This window comes from Mesoplodon densirostris, chromosome 11 (genome assembly GCF_025265405.1).
Source record: "Mesoplodon densirostris isolate mMesDen1 chromosome 11, mMesDen1 primary haplotype, whole genome shotgun sequence".
Taxonomy (NCBI): Eukaryota; Metazoa; Chordata; class Mammalia; order Artiodactyla; family Ziphiidae; genus Mesoplodon; species Mesoplodon densirostris.
This window is the reverse complement of record NC_082671.1, coordinates 73,941,697-73,961,553: the sequence shown is the minus strand read 5'-3', so window position 1 is coordinate 73,961,553 and position 19,857 is coordinate 73,941,697. Positions and strand designations below refer to the sequence as shown.

The 19,857-nt window shown below is 45.2% G+C and overlaps 1 protein-coding gene across 1 annotated transcript in view; it reads right to left on the bottom strand.

Annotated features, from left to right (window-relative positions):
* LARGE1 (LARGE xylosyl- and glucuronyltransferase 1) overlaps nt 1-19,857 on the bottom strand; it is a 596,546-nt gene that overhangs the window by 307,950 nt on the left and 268,739 nt on the right. Inside the window, 1 exon segment of the mRNA XM_060112947.1 lies at nt 5,783-6,084. Coding sequence (XP_059968930.1) covers nt 5,783-6,084 — 302 coding nt within the window.

Sequence of the window (19,857 nt, the reverse complement as noted above, 5' to 3'; positions counted from 1 at the left end):
GCCATGGAAGCAGGTGACCGTTCTGGAGCCGCCATGTTGTGAGGAAGCCCAAACCAGCCATAGAGAGAGACCACATGGAGAGACCCTGAGTCCACAACAGGGAAGAGAGATGCTGGGCCAGCGCCCATGGTTCCAGTCCTCACCATGCCAGCTGCAGCCACCAAGTAATTGCATGAGTCCCTCACCCACCACCATCCAGACCAGAACCACTCAGCTAAGCCCTTCTCAAATCCCTGACCTACAGAGACCAGGAGAACTAATAAAATGATTGGCATTGTTTCAAGCCATTACGTTTTAGGTGATTTGTTAGGCAGCAATTGAGAACTGGAATATCCATAATAAGTCTATGTGAAACCCATACAAAGTCAGTTTCCCACCTGCTATCTCATTTCCTCCTCACAATTGCATAGGGAAGAACACATTATTATTCTCATTTTATGATAATGAAATAGACTCCAAGAGGGTAACTGAATTGCCCAAGGTCACATGGCTAGTGAGTGGCAAAGTAAAGATTCCTGGTTAGAAATTCGGACTCCAGTTCAGTGATTTCTGTGCTGTACCATAAGCTGACTCCCAGAATAGACCAGAATGAGAAATGCAAGAGAAATGCAGCACACATCTGTACACACATAGGCAGAAGTGGAGATCAAAGAGGATCATCCTGTTCCAAGTCCCAAGGCACAAAGAAACCAGCCCCTCATGGAAGCAGCATCATCCTGACAACAGATATGTGCAAGAATAAAATGGGCAGCTACTTGAAGGCCACACCATTAGAAACTGACAAAAGGGCACAAGGACTGGCAAAGGCCCCTGATTTCTATCACCAAATATCTCAGCTGACAGCCCAGGCATCATCTCAGGAGGGTTTTCAGAAATACTTGTCATAGCCCAGAGAAGTTTCAGCACAACCAGATACGATGACAATGTCCTTGGTGACGAGGCCCTGTGCACTGACAGGGTGTCAGGACCCACTTCAGCACTTGTAACCACGAGTGCTCCCATGAAGGGAGGATTCTATTTTGACTCCACTGACTGACATTTCTCATCTGCCTCTATGGAATTTTCCCAAAAATCTTTAAATATGCCAAGCGATGGAAACCAAAGAAGCACACTGCTAATGGGTATAAAGACAGCATCTCAGGGCACGTGTGCCCCCAGAGTAGACCACACTGAAATAAGATGCAAGCAGGTCAGGACTTTCTAATTCATCTATGAAACCTCGAACAGGACCTGGGGTTCATCACAGGTGAAGTCCACCAAACAATAACTTTTTAAGGGTCTAAGACATAACATTATCAAGACGCACAAAGAGAAGATAAACACAAATGGACAAAACCTAATTCTCAGGTGCAAAAGACTAAAAAATAAGTTATAGTAACAATTAACAAGCTCGAGGTCTTTATCTCTCAAAGAGCACAAGGATAAAGTGAACCCCATCATTTATTTTCGTTGTCCCTTAAAGCAGGGGTTTCCAAACAGTTTCCACTATCACAGAATCACTGGGATACATATTTTTTATTAGTTTCTGCTTCATAACAAAGTGAATCAGTTATATATATACATCTGTTCCCATATCCCTTCCCTCTTGTGTCTCCCTCCCTCCCACCCTCCCTATCCCACCCCTCCAGGCAGTCACAAAGCACCGATCTGATCTCCCTATGCTATGAGGCTGCTTCCCACTAGCTATCTACCTTACGTTTGGTAGTGTATATATGTCCGTGCCTCTCTCTCGCTTTGTCACAGCTTACCCTTCCCCCTCCCCATATCCTCAAGTCCATTCTCAAGTAGGTCTGTGTCTTTATTCCTGTTTTACTCCTAGGTTCTTCATGACATGTTTTTTTCTTAAATTCCATATATATGTGTTAGCATATGGTATTTGTCTTTCTCTTTCTGACTTACTTCACTCTGTATGACAGACTCTAGGTCTATCCACCTCATTACAAATAGCTCAATTTCGTTTCTTTTTATGGCTGAGTAATATTCCATTGTATATATGTGCCACATCTTCTTTATCCATTCATCCGATGATGGACACTTAGGTTGTTTCCAGCTCCGGGCTATTGTGAATAGAGCTGCAATGAACATTGTGGTACATGACTCTTTGAGTTATGGTTTTCTCAGGGTATATGCCCAGTAGTGGGATTGCTGGGTCATATGGTAGTTCTATTTGTAGTTTTTTAAGGAACCTCCATACTGTTCTCCATAGTGGCTGTACCAATTCACATTCCCACCAGCAGTGCAAGAGTGTTCCCTTTTCTCCACACCCTCTCCAGCATTTATTGTTTCTAGATTTTTTGATCATGGCCATTCATCTCACACCAGTCAGAATGGGATGCATATTTTTAATACTGATATTTTGGGCCCTATTCTCAGAGATTCTCAATCAGTAGATTCTGTGGTGGGTCCCATGAAAATGCATGCTTGGTATATAATTCTAATGTATAACCGAGTTCAGTAACTACTCATTTGACAGAGAACATTCACCATAACCATAATATCTATTCTCTCTAGGAGCAAAACTCCAAATGTTAACAAAGAACATGGTTTCTTTAAAGAAAATCTATCTTTTCCAGGCTCCCTTGCAGATAGGTGGCAGCTAAAGGTAGCAGCTAAATGAAGTTCTGCCAATGTATTCTAAAAGGAACTAATTGTGAAATTTCTGAGATGTGTTCTTAAAGCAAACTGATATGCCCCACCTTAATGCTTCTTCTTTCCTGCTAGCTGGAATGTGAATGATAGGGCTGAAGCTCTGATAGTCATTAAAGAGCATGAGATGACCTTGAGAATGCCAGTCAAGCCAGCTGGGTGAAAGATAAAGGAAGCCTGCATCCTGGCATGAACATCCCTACACCAATAGCTCCAGACTTCTTACATGTAAACAGAAATAAGATGCAAAGCCACCATTAACTTGGGATTGTTTGATAAATCACAGTGAAATCAACTGCTAACCCAGCTATGCTATTGTTTGCCTAAATTTCTAATATCCACTGTCACCACTGAAATAGTTTGAGGCAGGAACTTGATTTTAATCCATAACTTACAAACGAAGAAGCCAACACACAGAAAAGTGATGTAACTTGTTCAGTGCCACATGGCCATCAAGGTATGGAGGAACCAGAATTGGGCTCCTGTCTCCCATTTTGAAAGCCAATGGTCTTTGCCCATGCTATCTGGTGGGGCGCTCGGGACAGAAGCCCTCTTTAGAAATATCAGTAGGATGTGTGTATCTCAGCTGAGCAGGGGAAGACAATGGCCACAGAGACTACAGCAGGAAGAGGAATCCTCTGTTTTCTCCCTCTGTTACACTTGTGTCTTCCCATTTTTTCCTTTTCCTTTTCTATTTTGCACCTCCTTGATCATAGTTGATGGTTTAAGTCAGCCTGAGTCACAATAATGTAAACACACTCGAAGAAAAGAATTTCCTCCCTCTGGGCCAGCCAACACTCTAAACTGATGCCATGACCATAACCAGAGAGCACAGAATCTGTAAGAAATCAAACCAGCCTTCACCCAGGCAGGGAAAGAATATCCCCAAATTAGGGGCCATCCCAGACCAGCCTAGACCAAGGGAATTTGTTAAAGTTGCTAAGTCCCCAAAGATGCAAAACAAAGATCTTCCATTACACAGGCCACTGGCAATGGTTGTGGAAGATTAAATGAGGCTGGGCCTGGCATGTAGTCAGAACCTAATTATAGGAATGAGATCACTAGGCAATTTAACCTAACTCCTGACTTACGCTCTCCTGAATGCACACCACGCCTTGCCTAACCTGTTGATTCTTTTCTTATATAAAAAGAAGCAAGAATGAAGAATTAAGCAGTTAAAAAATGACTAGCTCTCTACCCCTAACAGCCCCCCTAAGAATCCTGCAGGTAGATCACGCAGGCAACATAACATCTGAAGAAAGAGTCAGCCCGTCTGCATGCAATGGAGAATGCTGCAGAATCCAACCTCCTGCCTCAGTGATTCATTGAGATTCTTCCCCCTTGTACCCCTTTAAAAAACTGTCATGGCTGAGCAGAATCCTCAGAGTTGGTCTCAGGTCATGAGTCCACCTTCCCCCCAGATTGCCAGCTCTTCCGATTAAAGTACCTTTCCTTTCTACTGACACTTGCCTCTCGAATTATTGGCTTATGAGCAGCGAGCAGCCAAACCTGGGTTTGGTAATAATACGAATTTCTCTTTGTGTATCATCTCTTCCTCACTTCCTACCTCAAAACATAAGAACCAGAAGAAAGGGAGTTTTGTCTCTTTTTCAATCATTGTTATTTCCCAGCACAGAGAACACTGTGAGACCCATAACAGAGGCTCAGCAAATATTTGTTGGATGAATGATGACTATGCAGCACCTGCTTCCCTGCCCAGGTTCTCTGTGCTCGCCTGACCGACCATCTCACTGTGTTCTGAATCCTTTCCTGCTTGATAGCGCCTCGCTTCATATTTTTCCTACTCACACATACACTCCTTGTTGGATGTCCTCCATCTACCTTCCTCCGCCCCTCCACCAGCCCACACTTCAACCAGGCTTGGGAATCCATGAGAAATCCTATTATCCTCAGGGGCTCCCCCTGACCATTCCAGTCTAAAATCTCCCTGACCACTGACCTTGCATAGAACTGAGTCTACGTCACTCAATAAGCCCCATATCCCCTTATGGCATACTACACAGTATCACCAATATCACTAAAAACCACATTCACGTGAACAGCATCTTACAGTTTGCAAACTGTTTTCTCTTCAGGGCGTCTGAAGTCTAACATTCTGAGAATGTAGCCAGGAAATGGAATAAACAAATTGCAGGTAATATCTGCATCTAACTAAAAATAACAAAAATTACCCATAATTGAAAATATGCTATACACCAGACACTATTTGTGGCTTTATATGGCCATCCCATTTCCTTTTCACAAATACTGCAGGAAGCAGGTATTATTTTCTAAAGTTTACTGATGAGACACATCTGAAGCTCAGAGAGGTTAGGTAACCTGCTCAAGCACTCACAACAGAAACCACCAGAGCTGGAAAATGAACTCAGGTTTGTCTGTCCCAGAAGGGCTTGCTCTTAACAGGGATGTTCTAACTCCCCTCCACTGGGACTGGAAGAAGCAGAAAAGGAGTGCGTGAGTGTGTGCGTGTGCGCTCACGTGTGTGCACATGCACATGCAGCGCACACATAAGCATGGATGCATGAACCGGGGGTGGGGTGAGGGGCAAGAGGGAGAGGGAGTGGGTAAGTTTTCCAAACGACCAAAGAGTTACTAAGAAATACTCTAAAAGGCGGAAAACGATACAAAGCTATAAAAGTTCAAAGAACTGCTTTAGATAAGCAAGTCTCTGGTTCTGAATTACAGAAGCTGTGTGTAAAGTGAGAATGAGGTTCAGGGGAACTGCCCAGCAGGGCCTCAAGGCCAGGTGCACCATGTCCCCTGGAAGCTAAGTAACAGGGGCCCCCAAGATGACAGCTAGGCATAGAAATCCTGAGCGTGTCAAAATGAGCCACAAAGAAACAAGCAGCAGGTTCTGTTTGCTGCTCTTAATATCTCTGCGGTTGCAGGCCTCCTTATGCCCATTTTTCAGGTGGGGAAACTGAGGCTCAGAAGCTTAGAACGATTTGCCTGACCATTCAGCAAAGTGAATGATCAAGCCAGATTCACGCCCAGGTCTGAGCCAAGAACGCCAGCTCTCTCCAGGCCCCTGGCCCCGCTTCCAGGCGGCATTTGCAAGGGGTGGGTGTGGGCCATGTAGGGACTGGGACCTTGGAAGGCTCCGGGTGCTCTTTACCTCGCACTTCTCCACGACCGGCTGCTGCCCACACTCGGAGCTGTTGCCTGCCACGATGCCGGCCCGAAGGTTCTCGCTATCGCCGGTGCCTTCCTCCATGGAGTAGGTCTTCGAGTGGTTGCCGCGCCGGTGGGCCGGGCCGTGGCCCTGGGCCAGGCTGAGCTGCCGGCGGAGCGCGCGGTTCTCCTCCTCCACCTCGCGCACGCGCACCTCCAGGCTCTCGCGCTCCCGCTGGCTGGACGCCGTGTACCGGGGGCTGTGAGGCTGGGACTCCAGCGGAGACAGAGACACCGGCTTCCCATCTGCGGGTGCGGAGAGAACGGGAAGAGTTAAAGCCGAATAGAACCCCACGGGCCCCTCCCCCTCCCCCAGATGTCCAGGCTCCTTTTGCAGTCCCATTTAGAAGCGAAAGCGGGTGGAAAGTGAGGTGTAAATAAACACGCATCCAGACTGAACTGCGAACAAAGTTGAGAACAGAATGACTTAACGTGGTGATGAAAAACATGCTGTTTAACTGTTTACAATAGCCAAGAGCTAAGTGTCCATCAACAGATGAATGCATAAAGATGTGGGATATATATACAATGGAATATTACTCAGCCATAAAAAGAATGAAATAATGCCATTTGCAGCAACACGGATGGACCTAGAGATTATCATACTAAGTGAAGTAAGAAAGAGAAAGACAAATACCATATGATGTCACTTATATGTGGAATCTAAAATATGACACATATAAACTTATTTATGAAGCAGAAAGACACTCAGGGACATAGAAAACAAACTTATGGTTACCAAAGGGGATGGGGGGGTATAAATTAGCAGGAGTTTGCCACTGGCAGATTCAAACTACTATATATAAAATAAACAACAAGGTCCTACTGTATAGCATGGGGAACTGTCTTCAATATCCTGTAATAAACCATAATGGAAAAGAATATGAAAAAGAGTATGTATATATATGTATAACTGAATCACTTGCTGTACACCAGAAACTAACGCAACACTGTAAATCAACTATACTTCAATTAAGAAAAAAACTAACATGCTGTTTAGAGAAGACAATCACAATATAATTTTTCCTAATTAAATGCACTGTCTTCTTTTCCCTACTTGGCACATTTCCAGGTAGATATTCTTGTTAGCAATAAAACATGAATATGAAGTAGGAGGAGGAGGGAAAGGAGGAGAATTGGGGGGGGAGTAGGAGGAAGTGGAGGAGAGGAAAAAAGAAGAGAAGGAATAAAGAAGTATTAATAATGATTAAGTTAATTTAGTTCTTCCTATGTGAACTCCTATTTATCCTTCAAAACCCAGTATCAGAAGCATCACCTCCCAAGGGAAGCCTTCTTCAATTTGCAGATAAAATATCTATCAGCATATTCCAACAGCATTTCGTACACAGCACTAAGAAAAATATGTGCTTGTCACACTGGATTTGGTAAGTTGTTTTACTAAATGTTTCCTATGAAGATTGGGTTTTCATCGAGGACAAAAACTGGCTCTTACTTATCTTTGTGGAAACATATCATAATATATGATAAATGCTGGAAGCGTGGATGCATGTGTCCACAACAAGAGAGCAAAATAATTACGTGCAAAAAGGAAGAAGGGGCTTCCCTGGTGGCTTCCCTGGTTGAGAGTCCGCCTGCCGATGCAGGGGACGCGGGTTCGTGCCCCGGTCCGGGAGGATCCCGCGTGCCGCGGTGCGGCTGGGCCTGTGAGCCATGGCCGCTGGGCCTGCGCGTCCGGAGCCTGTGCTCCGCAACGGGAGAGGCCACCAGTGAGAGTCCCGCATACCGCAAAAAAAAAAAAAAAAAAAAGGAAGACGAACGTAGGAGCATAATCATGAAACTGAGGGCAGAAACAGTCTATTTAACAATCATACACAGAGAAGACAAGTAGGTCTCTCAAAGTCACACAATCAGAACCCAGTGGTATCAAAATTCGTACCCAGGTCTCTCTTATACCCAAGCCTGTACACACCCCCTTAAATGCAGATTCATAAAAGGCTATATACAGGGCCACGGATTTAAAAATTATTAATGTAAAAACCTCATCTCCCAAGGATATTTAGCATAACTCCTTGTACACAGTAAGTGCTCAATGCCTGCTTACTGTTGAGGAGCCCCAGGGACACAAGACACAACCAAAACTCTCCCTCCTCTCTTCTCATGCTGCAGAAATCCCAGGATCCAGCTACAACACAGCCGCCTCAGAGAAGACCAAGCAAAAATCACATCTCTAAAAAATTACCCTCTCTCAGCTTCCTGCTAAAAAAACACTCTTTTTCCACACTTGGAGTTTTTCTCCTTCCTGCCCAGACCCCACTGAGCTTGCAAACTGTCCCAGGGAGTCTCTGTGACTCACAAAACTTGAGAATCAAAGAATGTGATGAATTACACCCTGCGAGTTTCACCTGCGCTGCCTTACTGTGCCTGCCTCTGCCCAGGGCTCTTTGATGTGTCTCTGGGTTTTCACAAACACGACTCCTTTTTTCCCTCTTAATCACCTCAGAGTTAAACGCCTGAGCTCCCGGTCCTTTGCTATCAACACAGCAAATATGACTTGCTGAATTCCACTGCTCCGGACCACCGACCAAAGGCCAAGGCCGAGTGTATGGGGATGTGAGATCACAGGTTGATTAGGGTTGCATTGTTACCAAGCTGCCTGATTACAAGCTGACCCAGGCTTTTGAAACCTGTCTCCTTTGGTAAAACCAAATTAGTTCCACTGAGAATGAAAAAGAGAAGGGAGCAACAGCAACTGTGTTTTCTCAGCCAACACTGACCCTTCAAGCAGGGGTGGGGAGGACGATCATCTAGCTTCCAACAGTGGGCAGGGCAGTTACGCTTTGCACCTGCTATGGCTCTGTGCAGGGGCTGGGTGGTTCACACTGATAATGTCTTGGGTTATCACAGCACAAGCAGGAGGCAATCGGTGTCCCCATCACAGATGAGGAAACTGAGCCTCTACAAGCTTAAGCCGTGCTCCCCTTGTGGTAACTGGAAACAAGGTCTCTGTGACTGCATGTGGCCGAACGCCTGAATGTATGGCCCGAGTTGGAGGTACAGCTGCTCTGGGGCTTGAGGGGTCTTCTTTCTTCTGAAAGGACCCTGGCACTTTTGGGAAGGAACCCAGGAAGCTCTGGAAAATATACAACAAATGGGAACTCTGAATTTGTTCTTTGGAGAGATTAAATGCTATGAGCTTTGGTTTTCCCTTCCCTGAAATGCAAGTAGAAACGCTAACCTTACAAGGGTGATGGGGGAGGCTTAAGTACTGAAATGCCAACCACTTGAACTCTCATTGGAAGGTATTTGGTGTCAATTAGTTCCTGCAACCCCTGTCCAAGTCGGGGGGTAGGGGTGCAGACAGGTGATATTATGGGCAAGATGAGTTGATGATGTAAATTAGGGTGTGGAGGGCTGTCCATTTTCTGAACACGGGCTGTTCTCTGAGTGGCACGTGGGAGAAAGTGGCCAACAAACCTTCACTTACTTTGATATGTGGCATCTCTGAACCTTCTTTCCTTCAGCCTTAGGCAGGTCAAAGTTCACCCAGAGGCTAAATGGAGGAGCAGGCAGGCTTCCCACGGGGGTCCGGTCACTTCCTCTAGCTCCTCTCCCAAAAGCCCCCCCAGTTTACTTATTTCTAATTCTTTGATGACGTGCTTATAAAGGCATAATTATGTAATCCCTAAGCAATCCTAATTCCAGGGTAGTGAGGGGGAAAATGCTCTCAGTATCCTGTGCCCATTTCCTGCTTTAGATCCCAACTGGTTTTGACCAAACTTAGCTCTCAAAGACTTGCAGGTGTCTTCTCTGCCTTAAAACTCCACAGATGAGTCACCAATGAAGACACATAAAATAATAAAAGCCAGGCCTCAAGGAGGGGGAGCAGATGTTGGAAAAAGCCACATGCTATACTGTGCCCAGTGCCTGGCATGTAAGGGCTCAATAAACAGCAGAACTGGAACTGCTAGTTTGTGTGTGTGTGTTTGAAAGGTGCATCACCTTGAGCTGGCCCCTTCCTCTTTCTCTTCCTGAAAGGGAGTGTCCTGGAGATGGGCACCTCTCGGCTCTAACTTTCCATGGGCTCGTGTACAGATGGACCCTGCATCGCTAACCCGGCCGACCCATCCAGTGCTGCGTGGCCGGAAGTCAAGACAGCGGGGCCCATTGCCCTGCCATGTTCACAGCTCATTCAGCCTGCCTACTGCTTTTGTTCCTGGACTACACATCTCTCTGGCTCCTGACCCCTTTTTTTCCTGCTTTTGCTAACCCTCTGGGGGGATGTAGTGGGGGGAGGGTTAGGACAGTGCAAGGCCTGCCCTCTTTGAAGTGGTCTGCACACCTCTGTGATGCCTTCTGGGCCCTGGTCTCTCCCAGGAACACTCCTCTTTCTTCGTGTCTAGGTCGCCATTATAAAGCCCATCACGTGGGACTTTATCGCCTATGGAAACCACTGACTGAACCCACAGCAGTTACTTCTCAAACTGGCAGTACTGAAGCTTTTCCCTCCAATCCATCTTGGATAAAATGCTGGCCCAGTACACATGCCTAATACATAGCTTACCCTACATGCAATTCTTCACTTGAATTCAACAAACTGGTCCATACCCTAGCCATCAAGACAAGGTCCACTGATCGCATGCCTGACGCACGTCCAATTGCTCTCAACATGCCTGCCCCCAACTTCCATACTTGCCTTGTTGAAGACCAGTAACGGTTTGGGGGCTGTGATGGTTCATTCTATATGTCAACTTGACCGGGTCATGGGGTGTCCAGATATGGGGTCAAACTTATTCTGGGTGTTTTGGGATGAGATTAACATTTGAATCAGCAGAGTGGGTAAAGCTGGTTGCCTTCCCTGATGTGGCGGGCCTCAGCCAAACAGTCAAAGGCCTGAATAGAACAAAAAGGCTGACCCTTCCCCCACTAGGAAGGGAGAATTCCTCCTGCCTGACAACCTCTGAGCTGGGACATTGTTTTGTTTTCCCTGTCTTTGGACTTGAACTGAAACACTGGCTCTTCCTGGGTCTCAAGCCTGCCAACCTTCAACTAGAATTACATCATCGGTTCCCCTGGGTTTCCAGCTTGCAAACTGACCCAGCAGATATGGGACTTGACCATCTCTATAATTGCATGAGCTAATTATTTATAATAAATTTCTTTACACACACACACACCCTATTTGTCTGTCTCTCTGAACAACCCTGACTAGTACAGAGACCAACAACACTCTGTAGATCACACTGAGTACCACTGCCCAGTACCCAGCCTCTCTGTCCTCAGGGCCTGGCACGCTGCCTGCACTTAACAAGCATTTCAAGAAAGGATGAAGGGAAGGACCGGCATCTAGAACTCAAAAAAAAAAAAAAGGCATGAAAAAAATAGATCTAGCAAACCAAACCTTCAACTACCAGTTCACTTGAACTTTGAACAACCTGGGGGCTAGAGGCATGGATCCCCTACGCAGCTGAAAATCCACGTATAACTTTAGAGTTGGTCCTCGATGTCTGTGGTTCCACATCTGCTGATTCAACCAACTACAGATCATATAGTAAACGTATTCATTGAAAAAAATATGCATGTAGTGGACCCATGCAGTTCAAACCTGCATTATTCAAGGATCAACTGTACTTACAAAGTGGCCTCATGATAAGGTTAATTGCTGGGGGAAGAGGGAGAGATAACCAAGAAAAGCAAACAAATCAGATCTAGTCATAAAAGCATGGGATTTGGAATAAGAAAGAGCTGAGTTTGAATTATGGTTCTGTCACCTACTAATAATTAACCTTAGGCAAAGTACTTAACTTCTGTGACTCGCTGTCCCCATATGTAAAATGGGAGACAGCGGTGTGTGTACATTATTACCTAGCATCAGGCCTAATCAGAGCAGATACTCAAATTTCCCCTTTCCACCCACCCTAACCCACCCCACCAAATCCAGAGGCAGGACACATAAAGACAACAGTGAATAGGATCCTTCTTTTCTAAGCCCCTCTGACCTTTGCTTTTCTATTACCTTTCCTTCCAGGTTTCTTTTTTCTTTTTTTTTCCCCCAGATCTGCACTGTATTTGTACACAAGGTGCATCTCTGTCACATAATGCCTATATGTGTTGATCTACAGTTCAGCCTACTTGGAGTTTAAAATGTCAAACATAATTCAAAATCTCAGTTGACAACATCTTCCTCCTCCCTCCCAAACTTCTCAACAAACATGAATTTATCATCAGATTTGAATCTCTGAATCTACTTGAGATGAATGCTCTGAATTAAGAATCAAAACAGCTAAGATTCACAACAAAAAAGGTAAATTGAAAATCAACCTCCGTGCAGTACGGTGACAGAGATGAGGGACTTGGCATCCAAAACGTCCTAAGTGATGATCTGAATCAGTTTGTGTGCACTGACTCTCTCTGAAGTACTGGCGTTTCACACTGTGATAGCCACCATTGCAGACAGAACTGGGGGGCTCATTAATGGAGGCAGGGACCCCAGCCCTGAGACCGCCATGTTGTGGGCTCGTACCAGCCCCTTCCAGTGGTGACAGTCCTAGATCTTTCTGGCCAAGGACACCACAATCCTGCACTCATGCCCAGATTTCAGGAAGGCTGTCCCCCTGCATCATTCTACCTACGATGAAGACACTGCATCCCTTTATACGGCAAAATCCCCCTATGTACAATCTGTCACCAGGGCCTGCCAATTCTCCTGATGTTTGAAGCTCTTCTCATTCTATTTCAAACATTCCATCTCAAACCCAGCCTTTTAATCTTATCCTAAAACAGGGGTATCAAACTTCTTCTGTAAATGCCCGGAGAGTAAATAAGTTTTACTCTGTAGGTCATGCGGTATCTGATGCAAGGACCCAACTCTGGCTTTGCAGCACAAAAGCAGCCACAGAAATTCCTAACACACGAGCATGACCGTGTTACAATAAAACTATATTTACAAAAACAAGCGCTCGGCCAGATTGGCCTGCAAGCCCTAGTTTGTGGATCTTTGTTCTAGAACATTGGTCTCCTCGGTTTGTCTCCCCACTTCCAATCTCTCCCTGGTCCTGCCAGCCTTACTCACAGGTGCCAGGGATGTTCTTAATGAAAACCCTATTCCCACCACATTTTGCAGTTTGACAATGTACAGAAGCTTCTCCATCTGCTTCAAGGTCATCTATAAAATTCAACAAACACTTGGTCACTTCCTATTGAGTACATTTCCAGTGCTTAGAAGCTGTGTCATCTCATTTTAATTTATACAACACTTTAATGGAGTGGGTGTTCTAACTAACCCTATTTGACAAATGGAAAAAAAAAATAGACACATGACTTAACCCGTTCAATGTCATCCCAGCAACAGACAGCAAAGGGAAAGACTTGAACTCAGGTTCATTGGCTCCAGATCAATTCCTCTATTTGCCCCTCTCCAAATAAGTCCAATCTAGTTTATTGTTGCTTCTGCTTCATCTCCTGGTCCCTTAGCCAGTGGTTCTCAATCCTGGCTACCATTACAATCCCTTGGGAAGCTTAAAAAAAAAAAAAAATCCCAGATTAATTAGCTCAGAATCTCTGGAGGTTACGGTCTAGTTATGAGCACTTTAGAAAGCAGCCACCCGGGCTTCCCTGGTGGCGCAGTGGTTGAGAGTCTGCCTGCCGATGCAGGGGACATGGGTTCGTGCCCCGGTCGGGAAGATCCCACATGCCACGGAGCGGCTGGGCCCATGAGCCATGGCCGCTGAGCCTGCACATCCGGAGCCTGTGCTCCGCAATGGGAGAGGCCACAACAGTGAGAGGCCCACGTACCGCAAAAAAAAAAAAAAAAAAAAAAAAAGCATCCACCCTCCCGTGTTCTCATGTGTAGTCAAGGCTGAGAAACCCTGGCTTAGGCATTTCCCCCAATCCTCAGGCTGAGACACCATAAACCCCATTTGCCACTGTTTGCTCCTTAAGGCAAATATAAGGAACGGGCTCTGATGCAAAGAGGTCTTAGCAGCACTATCGCACTTAATTCCGGTACTGCCCTTGCTCCAGTCTCTACTGTATTGTTAGAATAGCTCCCATCACGTAACCCAGGGCCTTCCTGATTTCCTATAACCTAGGCTGCCCGGCATTCTAGCTCCTCCACGCTTGGGGCTGTGTTGCTGCTATCAATCCCCCTTCCTTCCAGGATGAGAGCTCTTCCCAAAGCAGGGTGGTACTATTGCAGCTGCCAGACCTGCAGGCTTCCCTGGTTCCAGACTCCGCCCTCTATGACCAAGATATCACTTCATTCCAATGATTTACTCCAATTTCTCGCCTTCCACATAAGGTTGCATTCATTAAGTAAGCGTTTTGTAATTTTAAAAAGCACAATGCCTTCCTTGCAATCAACATAAAAACTCCGCACCCTCCTTCAATGCGTTTTGAAATTGCAAACTAAATTAAATATTGTGGCCAAAGTCATTTTAGAAAAATTTAGAAAACTCAGTTCAATCTTTAAAATCTCCCATTTAAAAACTGCTTTTAAATTGTGATCACTGGATCTCCACATGACAGCTGAGTCTACTAACACATCACAAGCTCAGCTGTCACTCTTGGTAGGTTACAGGTTCAGAGTAAGACACAGGTCTGGGTGGAGCTATTTTCCCAAGTTCCAGAATTCTGGAACCAGATTTGCCCAGAGGAGGAAAAAGGGAGTGATGACATGAAAAGGCTGTTTGCTTGTTACGGGATAAACAGGGAACATTTTTACCCAAAAATGCCCCAGAGTCATTTCCTGGAATCATCTTTGGCAACCAAAGCAAACTTGAGTTCCAGCAAAGACCTTAGAGCATTTTTGGCAAAGACCAAATACAACAGAGCTCCCGGCAAGCTTCTGAAAAGAATCAGCAACCAGCAGGCCAGGAAAAGAAGCCTAGATTTGTCTCATCATGATAGGGTAAAAGCAGTTTGACTTCTTTTCCTCCATGAAATTATTTTGCAGAACTTTGTCTTAAAGAGCTTCATTAAGTCAAGAAAATGAAGACATTTTTAGCGCCGATTTGTTGTATCCATAGCTGGGTTTTGGAGAGAAGTGCTTAAGGGTGTCCTAATAAGCAACGATGTCAGTGGTTTGCCCCTTGAAACTTCAGGGTCAATGATTTCAAAGCTTCAAATGTTTTTGGCCAAATATCCTAAGTTCTGAAAGTCTGAGGCAGTTGGTTCTCACAGCAGAGTAACTGAATCTTTCCACTTCTAAATCTGGCCCATCTTACTTCTCTTTGATGTCCAAGGGATCTAAGTATTAACAGAAAGGCTTTGTTGGTAACATTCAAATCGTCACCGAACAAGACAAAGGATAATGTATTTAGTGCTCTATTTTTTAATATAATTGAATGGCATGACAGCAGGGTTGAGTTCTTAGGTCACCAGGTGGTTTAGAAACAGCCATTGGAGGGAAGAATACAGTGCATTCCGGAAAATGTGATGTTTATTCCAATCTGGAGAATCAACCAGTGTGTGAGAGCCAAATAAATTTATATTCCAATCACCTTTGCTCACTCTCTGCCCTTACTGAGTTAACTTCAATCACTTTTTGCATAGCCTCAAAGACACCCAAGCTTTACTGGTGGTCTCCAACGAGAAAGTGGAGAAAGTGGTGTTTCCCCTCCCAGAGTCTCTTGAGACATATTCCATTCACCTGCAATAGTTGGAAACATTTCCCTTTATTAGGAAAGACATCAAAACTAAAACGAGCAAGATGATTTTATCCTTTGTAAAACGTGAACTGGACATCCCCAAGTCACCAACATGGCCCTTGACTGTACAAAATCGGACTCAGAAATATTCTAGAATTTCTCCTTCATTTTCTCTTCGGCAGCACTCGAGATATATGACTTCATATTTTTCCACTGATTTTTTTTAACCTTAGCAATATATGTTATTTTATATGAAATATTCATAGCCCTTATAAAATCCCATAAATATGTTCCAAGAGTGGCAAATCATATATGTTGGGGAGAATCATATTTTATGGTAAAAATTTTTTAATAAGGCTTGTTTTTTTTGTTTTGTTTTGTTTTCGGTAACTAAAATCTTGTTCACATCAATAAAGCTACATGGGATGACTCTTTATCAAGGTTTTAAAATTTTACGTTCGTCGCACTAAGGATACTGAAAACTGTCCTTTTCTAAAAATGTGAACCCATACTTTCCATAGGCCTCACACTGTCATACTTGGTGGCTATATTTATTTATCAAAAAACATTTTAAAAGAATTTTAAAAATAAAATTAAATTAAAAAAAAAGAATTTTAATGGTGAGTACTGACAACAATGTCTGGTTTGGCTTACAGAGGGATGGAAGATTTCAATGGCAGGCAGCAAGCAGATGCTTCGGGACTCCAGACAAACAGCAAAGCCCTGGCCCATCCATTCTGCCCCCTTCTCCTCCCCAGGGCTCCTAGATCATCTCATTTCAGGGGTGAAGTGCCAGAGAAGAATTCAGATCTAGGGAAAAGAGTTAGGGACTCTTATAAAAAGGACCCAAAAGAACGACTGCCTTGCATCCTGAGTGCCTCATTCATTGGACTGTGTCAGACGTGAACGAGGGCACTCTGCTCGTCTAGGGAGGAAGGGGGACCACCAAACAGTACCCTCAGGCTGGGAGATTCTCCTGCTTTTGGAGGATGGTACTTTCATGAATGTCCCGGGGGTAAAAGAGGAAAACTGAGAGCAAAGCATGACTAGAAGGCAAGAGAGTAGTCTCCATGGTCTACGTCAGTGATGGTGGTCAGTGTGCTTATCCACTGCCGCATCTGAAATTAGGCACATGCCAATCTGAGCAAAAGCTCTCTTTCTCTGGGCTGCATTTAAGTGAGGATTAACATAGGGGAAAAATCCCTTCTCCCACTTCTGGCATTTCAGGAGGTCTCGTGTCAGTGAGGACTGGCTTGATTTGCATCAGATTTTTGGGGACTTTCTGACACACCTCATCTCCTCTACACTGAACTGGCTCTGAGACAAAGCCTCTGCCCTTCGGGCAAACCTCACGCAGGCTGCACTACATCAGGAGAACCCAGTTCTGGCCTGCAATGTTCATGGTACAGTTAGACCTGAAGAGATACTGAAAAAAAGGAGTTGGAAAGGAGATTAGAAGAAAGAGTTATCAAAGACAAGCAGGACGCTTGATTTGCACTGGTTAAAGCTAGTAATGGCTACGGAGCCAACCACCAGCACGAGTAGCTGCCATCAAGAATATTCCTACATATTTCAAAGGGAAGACGAAGCAAGTGTTTTTGTGAATGTGGTTGATTCCCTCAATAGCATCCCCTTCCTGTAAACTGCCACGTCACCGAAATCAATGTTAGCATCCTCGGCTCAATTGTAAATGAAAAACAAGAGAAAACAACCAAAAGCCTGACTGAACATGCTCTTGCCTATAAATGACTTCTCTCCTTTTCTCTCCTTTTCCTTTCTTCACAGTCTCCAACCCCCCCACCCCTTATCAGCTTGACTTACTTAAAATTATATTCCAATTGCCATGAGCATCTATATGGAAACAAAATTTTAAGAAAGAAGACGAAAAGAAAAACCCTTATCATCCTTTTTTCACCCCTTCCTGACAAATCCAAACCATCCCTTGGGAGGAAATTAGAAATGAAGAATGAGGTTTTATCAGGATAGACTGGTGGCGGAGGGGTAGATAGAAGATTTTTATCAGGAGCTCAGCTTGACAGAAATAGCATTTTTCAGGATGGGCACTTGGCAAAGATAAGACATTATACCAAGAGCAAGATAGATGTTTGGGTAAAATATCGTGCTAATACCTATTAAGCAAAACCTGCCATCTCTACTTTTGACAGATGGTTATTTTCTTCCAAGTCCTGCTCCAGGGATGATGAAGATTTTTCTATAAGGTGCCTCCAACCTTATCACAGAAGCAAAAAGAATAAAACTAAGGACCCTCAACTCAGCTCCACTGTGAGGCAAACCCAGGATTTTCCTCAGCAAGTTGAAAGGAAGCATGGGCTTGGGTACAGGGAGGACTTAGAGAGGACCCAAGGGATGCCTGGATGGCGATGCTCCAGTACCAGACCCCAATTCCTGGCCCTGAAGAGAAGAGCCCCTTGCAGGCCAGAGGCCCACCTGAGGCTGTACTAATGGGACTGACCTCAGAGGCCGTGTCAAGACATCAGAACAGATCTGTCAAGAGGAAACCCTTATTCAAGGATTTCTAGACTTTCTGGAACTGCTCTTGAAGTCTCCTGCACTTTCTGACTCCATCTTCTGGCCCTGAAGAGCACCTCCGAGAACCAGTGATCTTCACCATCCAGTATTTCCAAAGCCTTTACACATGGCAGCCCTATGCTAAGATCCTGGCTGGCAGGACCAGCAATTGGAATAAGCATTAAGTATTTGTGCCATTCCCTTTGCAGGACTTACCACCTGGTGAATGACCACTGCTTCTCCAATATCTGGTTCAAAATTCCCTTTGAGGAACCCTTCTCCAATCTGCCCAGGGTGGGTTGGCCACTCCACTCCTCTCCCCATAACTGGATTTCCTGTAACCTCCCACCATGGATCTAAGGTGATGGCTCTTACTACGTTTGTAGCAGCTGTTCATGCAAACTGCTTGGCACTGGGACTTCCATCCCCTCAGCACCTGTTCGGGGCAGACGCTGTGCCAGGGAAGGCAAGGACCAGGTTGAGTCACTTTTGTTTCCTGAGAGCCCAGCACCAGGTCTGTAAGCAATGAGAATTCCTATGTGTCCCCAACTGCAGAAAGAGACGATGACTCAGGAGTTACGTGATGTCCTCACATCCAAACAACAGCCCTTCCTAAACCTTCCGCTCCCCCCTTCAGCCAACGGCATCACTGTTGTTCCCAATGCACAGGTCAAAAACCTAGGGCTCATCCTTGAATTTCTTCCCTCACCTCTCACACGCGCTGCATTAGCAATATATCCGAATGTTGGCTCTGCCTTCAAAGTATACCCCGAATCCAAACTCGCGGCACCACCACACCAGCCCAGGTCCCACCATTTCCCACCTGGACTCATGCAACAGCCACCTACCAGGCCACCCTGCTTCAGGCTATTCACCACTCAGCAGCCAGATGACACTTAAAAATGGTCCTCAGACCCCACCACCACCCTGCTCAAACCATCCCTCAGATGGCTTCCCATCAAACTAAACACAAAACCCAAACACCTTACCGTGGGTTACATGGCCCAACAAAACCTTGACCGGGGTTATCTTCCTGACCTTAGAATGTTCCTCCATTCCCTCTGTAGCCACCACACTGGCCTTCCAGATGTTCTCGAATATACCGACCACTGTCCCACCCTGGGGCCTCTGCACTTGCTGCTGGCTTCCACGATCTTAATTGGGAGACCTGCTTGAGTACCAATCCTCAGAGAAGAATCTGTACACCAGTCTCTGAAACCCCATCCCTGCCCGGCCGTCAGCCCTGGTCTCTGTCACTCCTCTGGTTCTTCTTCTCCACTGCACACATTACACTACTCTCCCCAAGGAGACATTTCTTTGTTTCCTTCGTTTGTCTGTCTCCACCCCTAGAATACAAGTTCCGCGGTGGAAGCGTCTTTTGTGGATCTGTCTCATCCACCATTATATCTCCAGGGTCTAGAACCAGCCACATAATACACACGCAGTCAAGGTCCTAAATGACCAAGGCAAGGAATACAAGCAATTACTCGCACAGTTCAATGACAGGAACTGGGTTTCGAATGAGGATGACAACTATAGCTCCCTTACTGACCATGCGTGTTGGCTGAGTGAGTTTCACACATTACCTTATTTAAGTCCCAAATCTCTGAGGTGGGTTTTATTGTCTCCATTTTAAAGAAGCAGAAGCTCACTGAGCTAAAGTAACTTGCCAAGACGTTCTGCAAACAATGGAAAGAGCTTGAACTGATACCCCCCTTCCCCCCAGAAACCCTGTTTTCATTCCACCTCTGTCTCTAAATAACTCTCTGAAGGAAATAAAGGTTGCATTCCCACATGACAAGTGGGGACACCCTGCATGTACTACACTTACAAGATAGACAAGTAGCAGGACAGTTTCAATAAGGATCAAGAAATTAAGGAACTT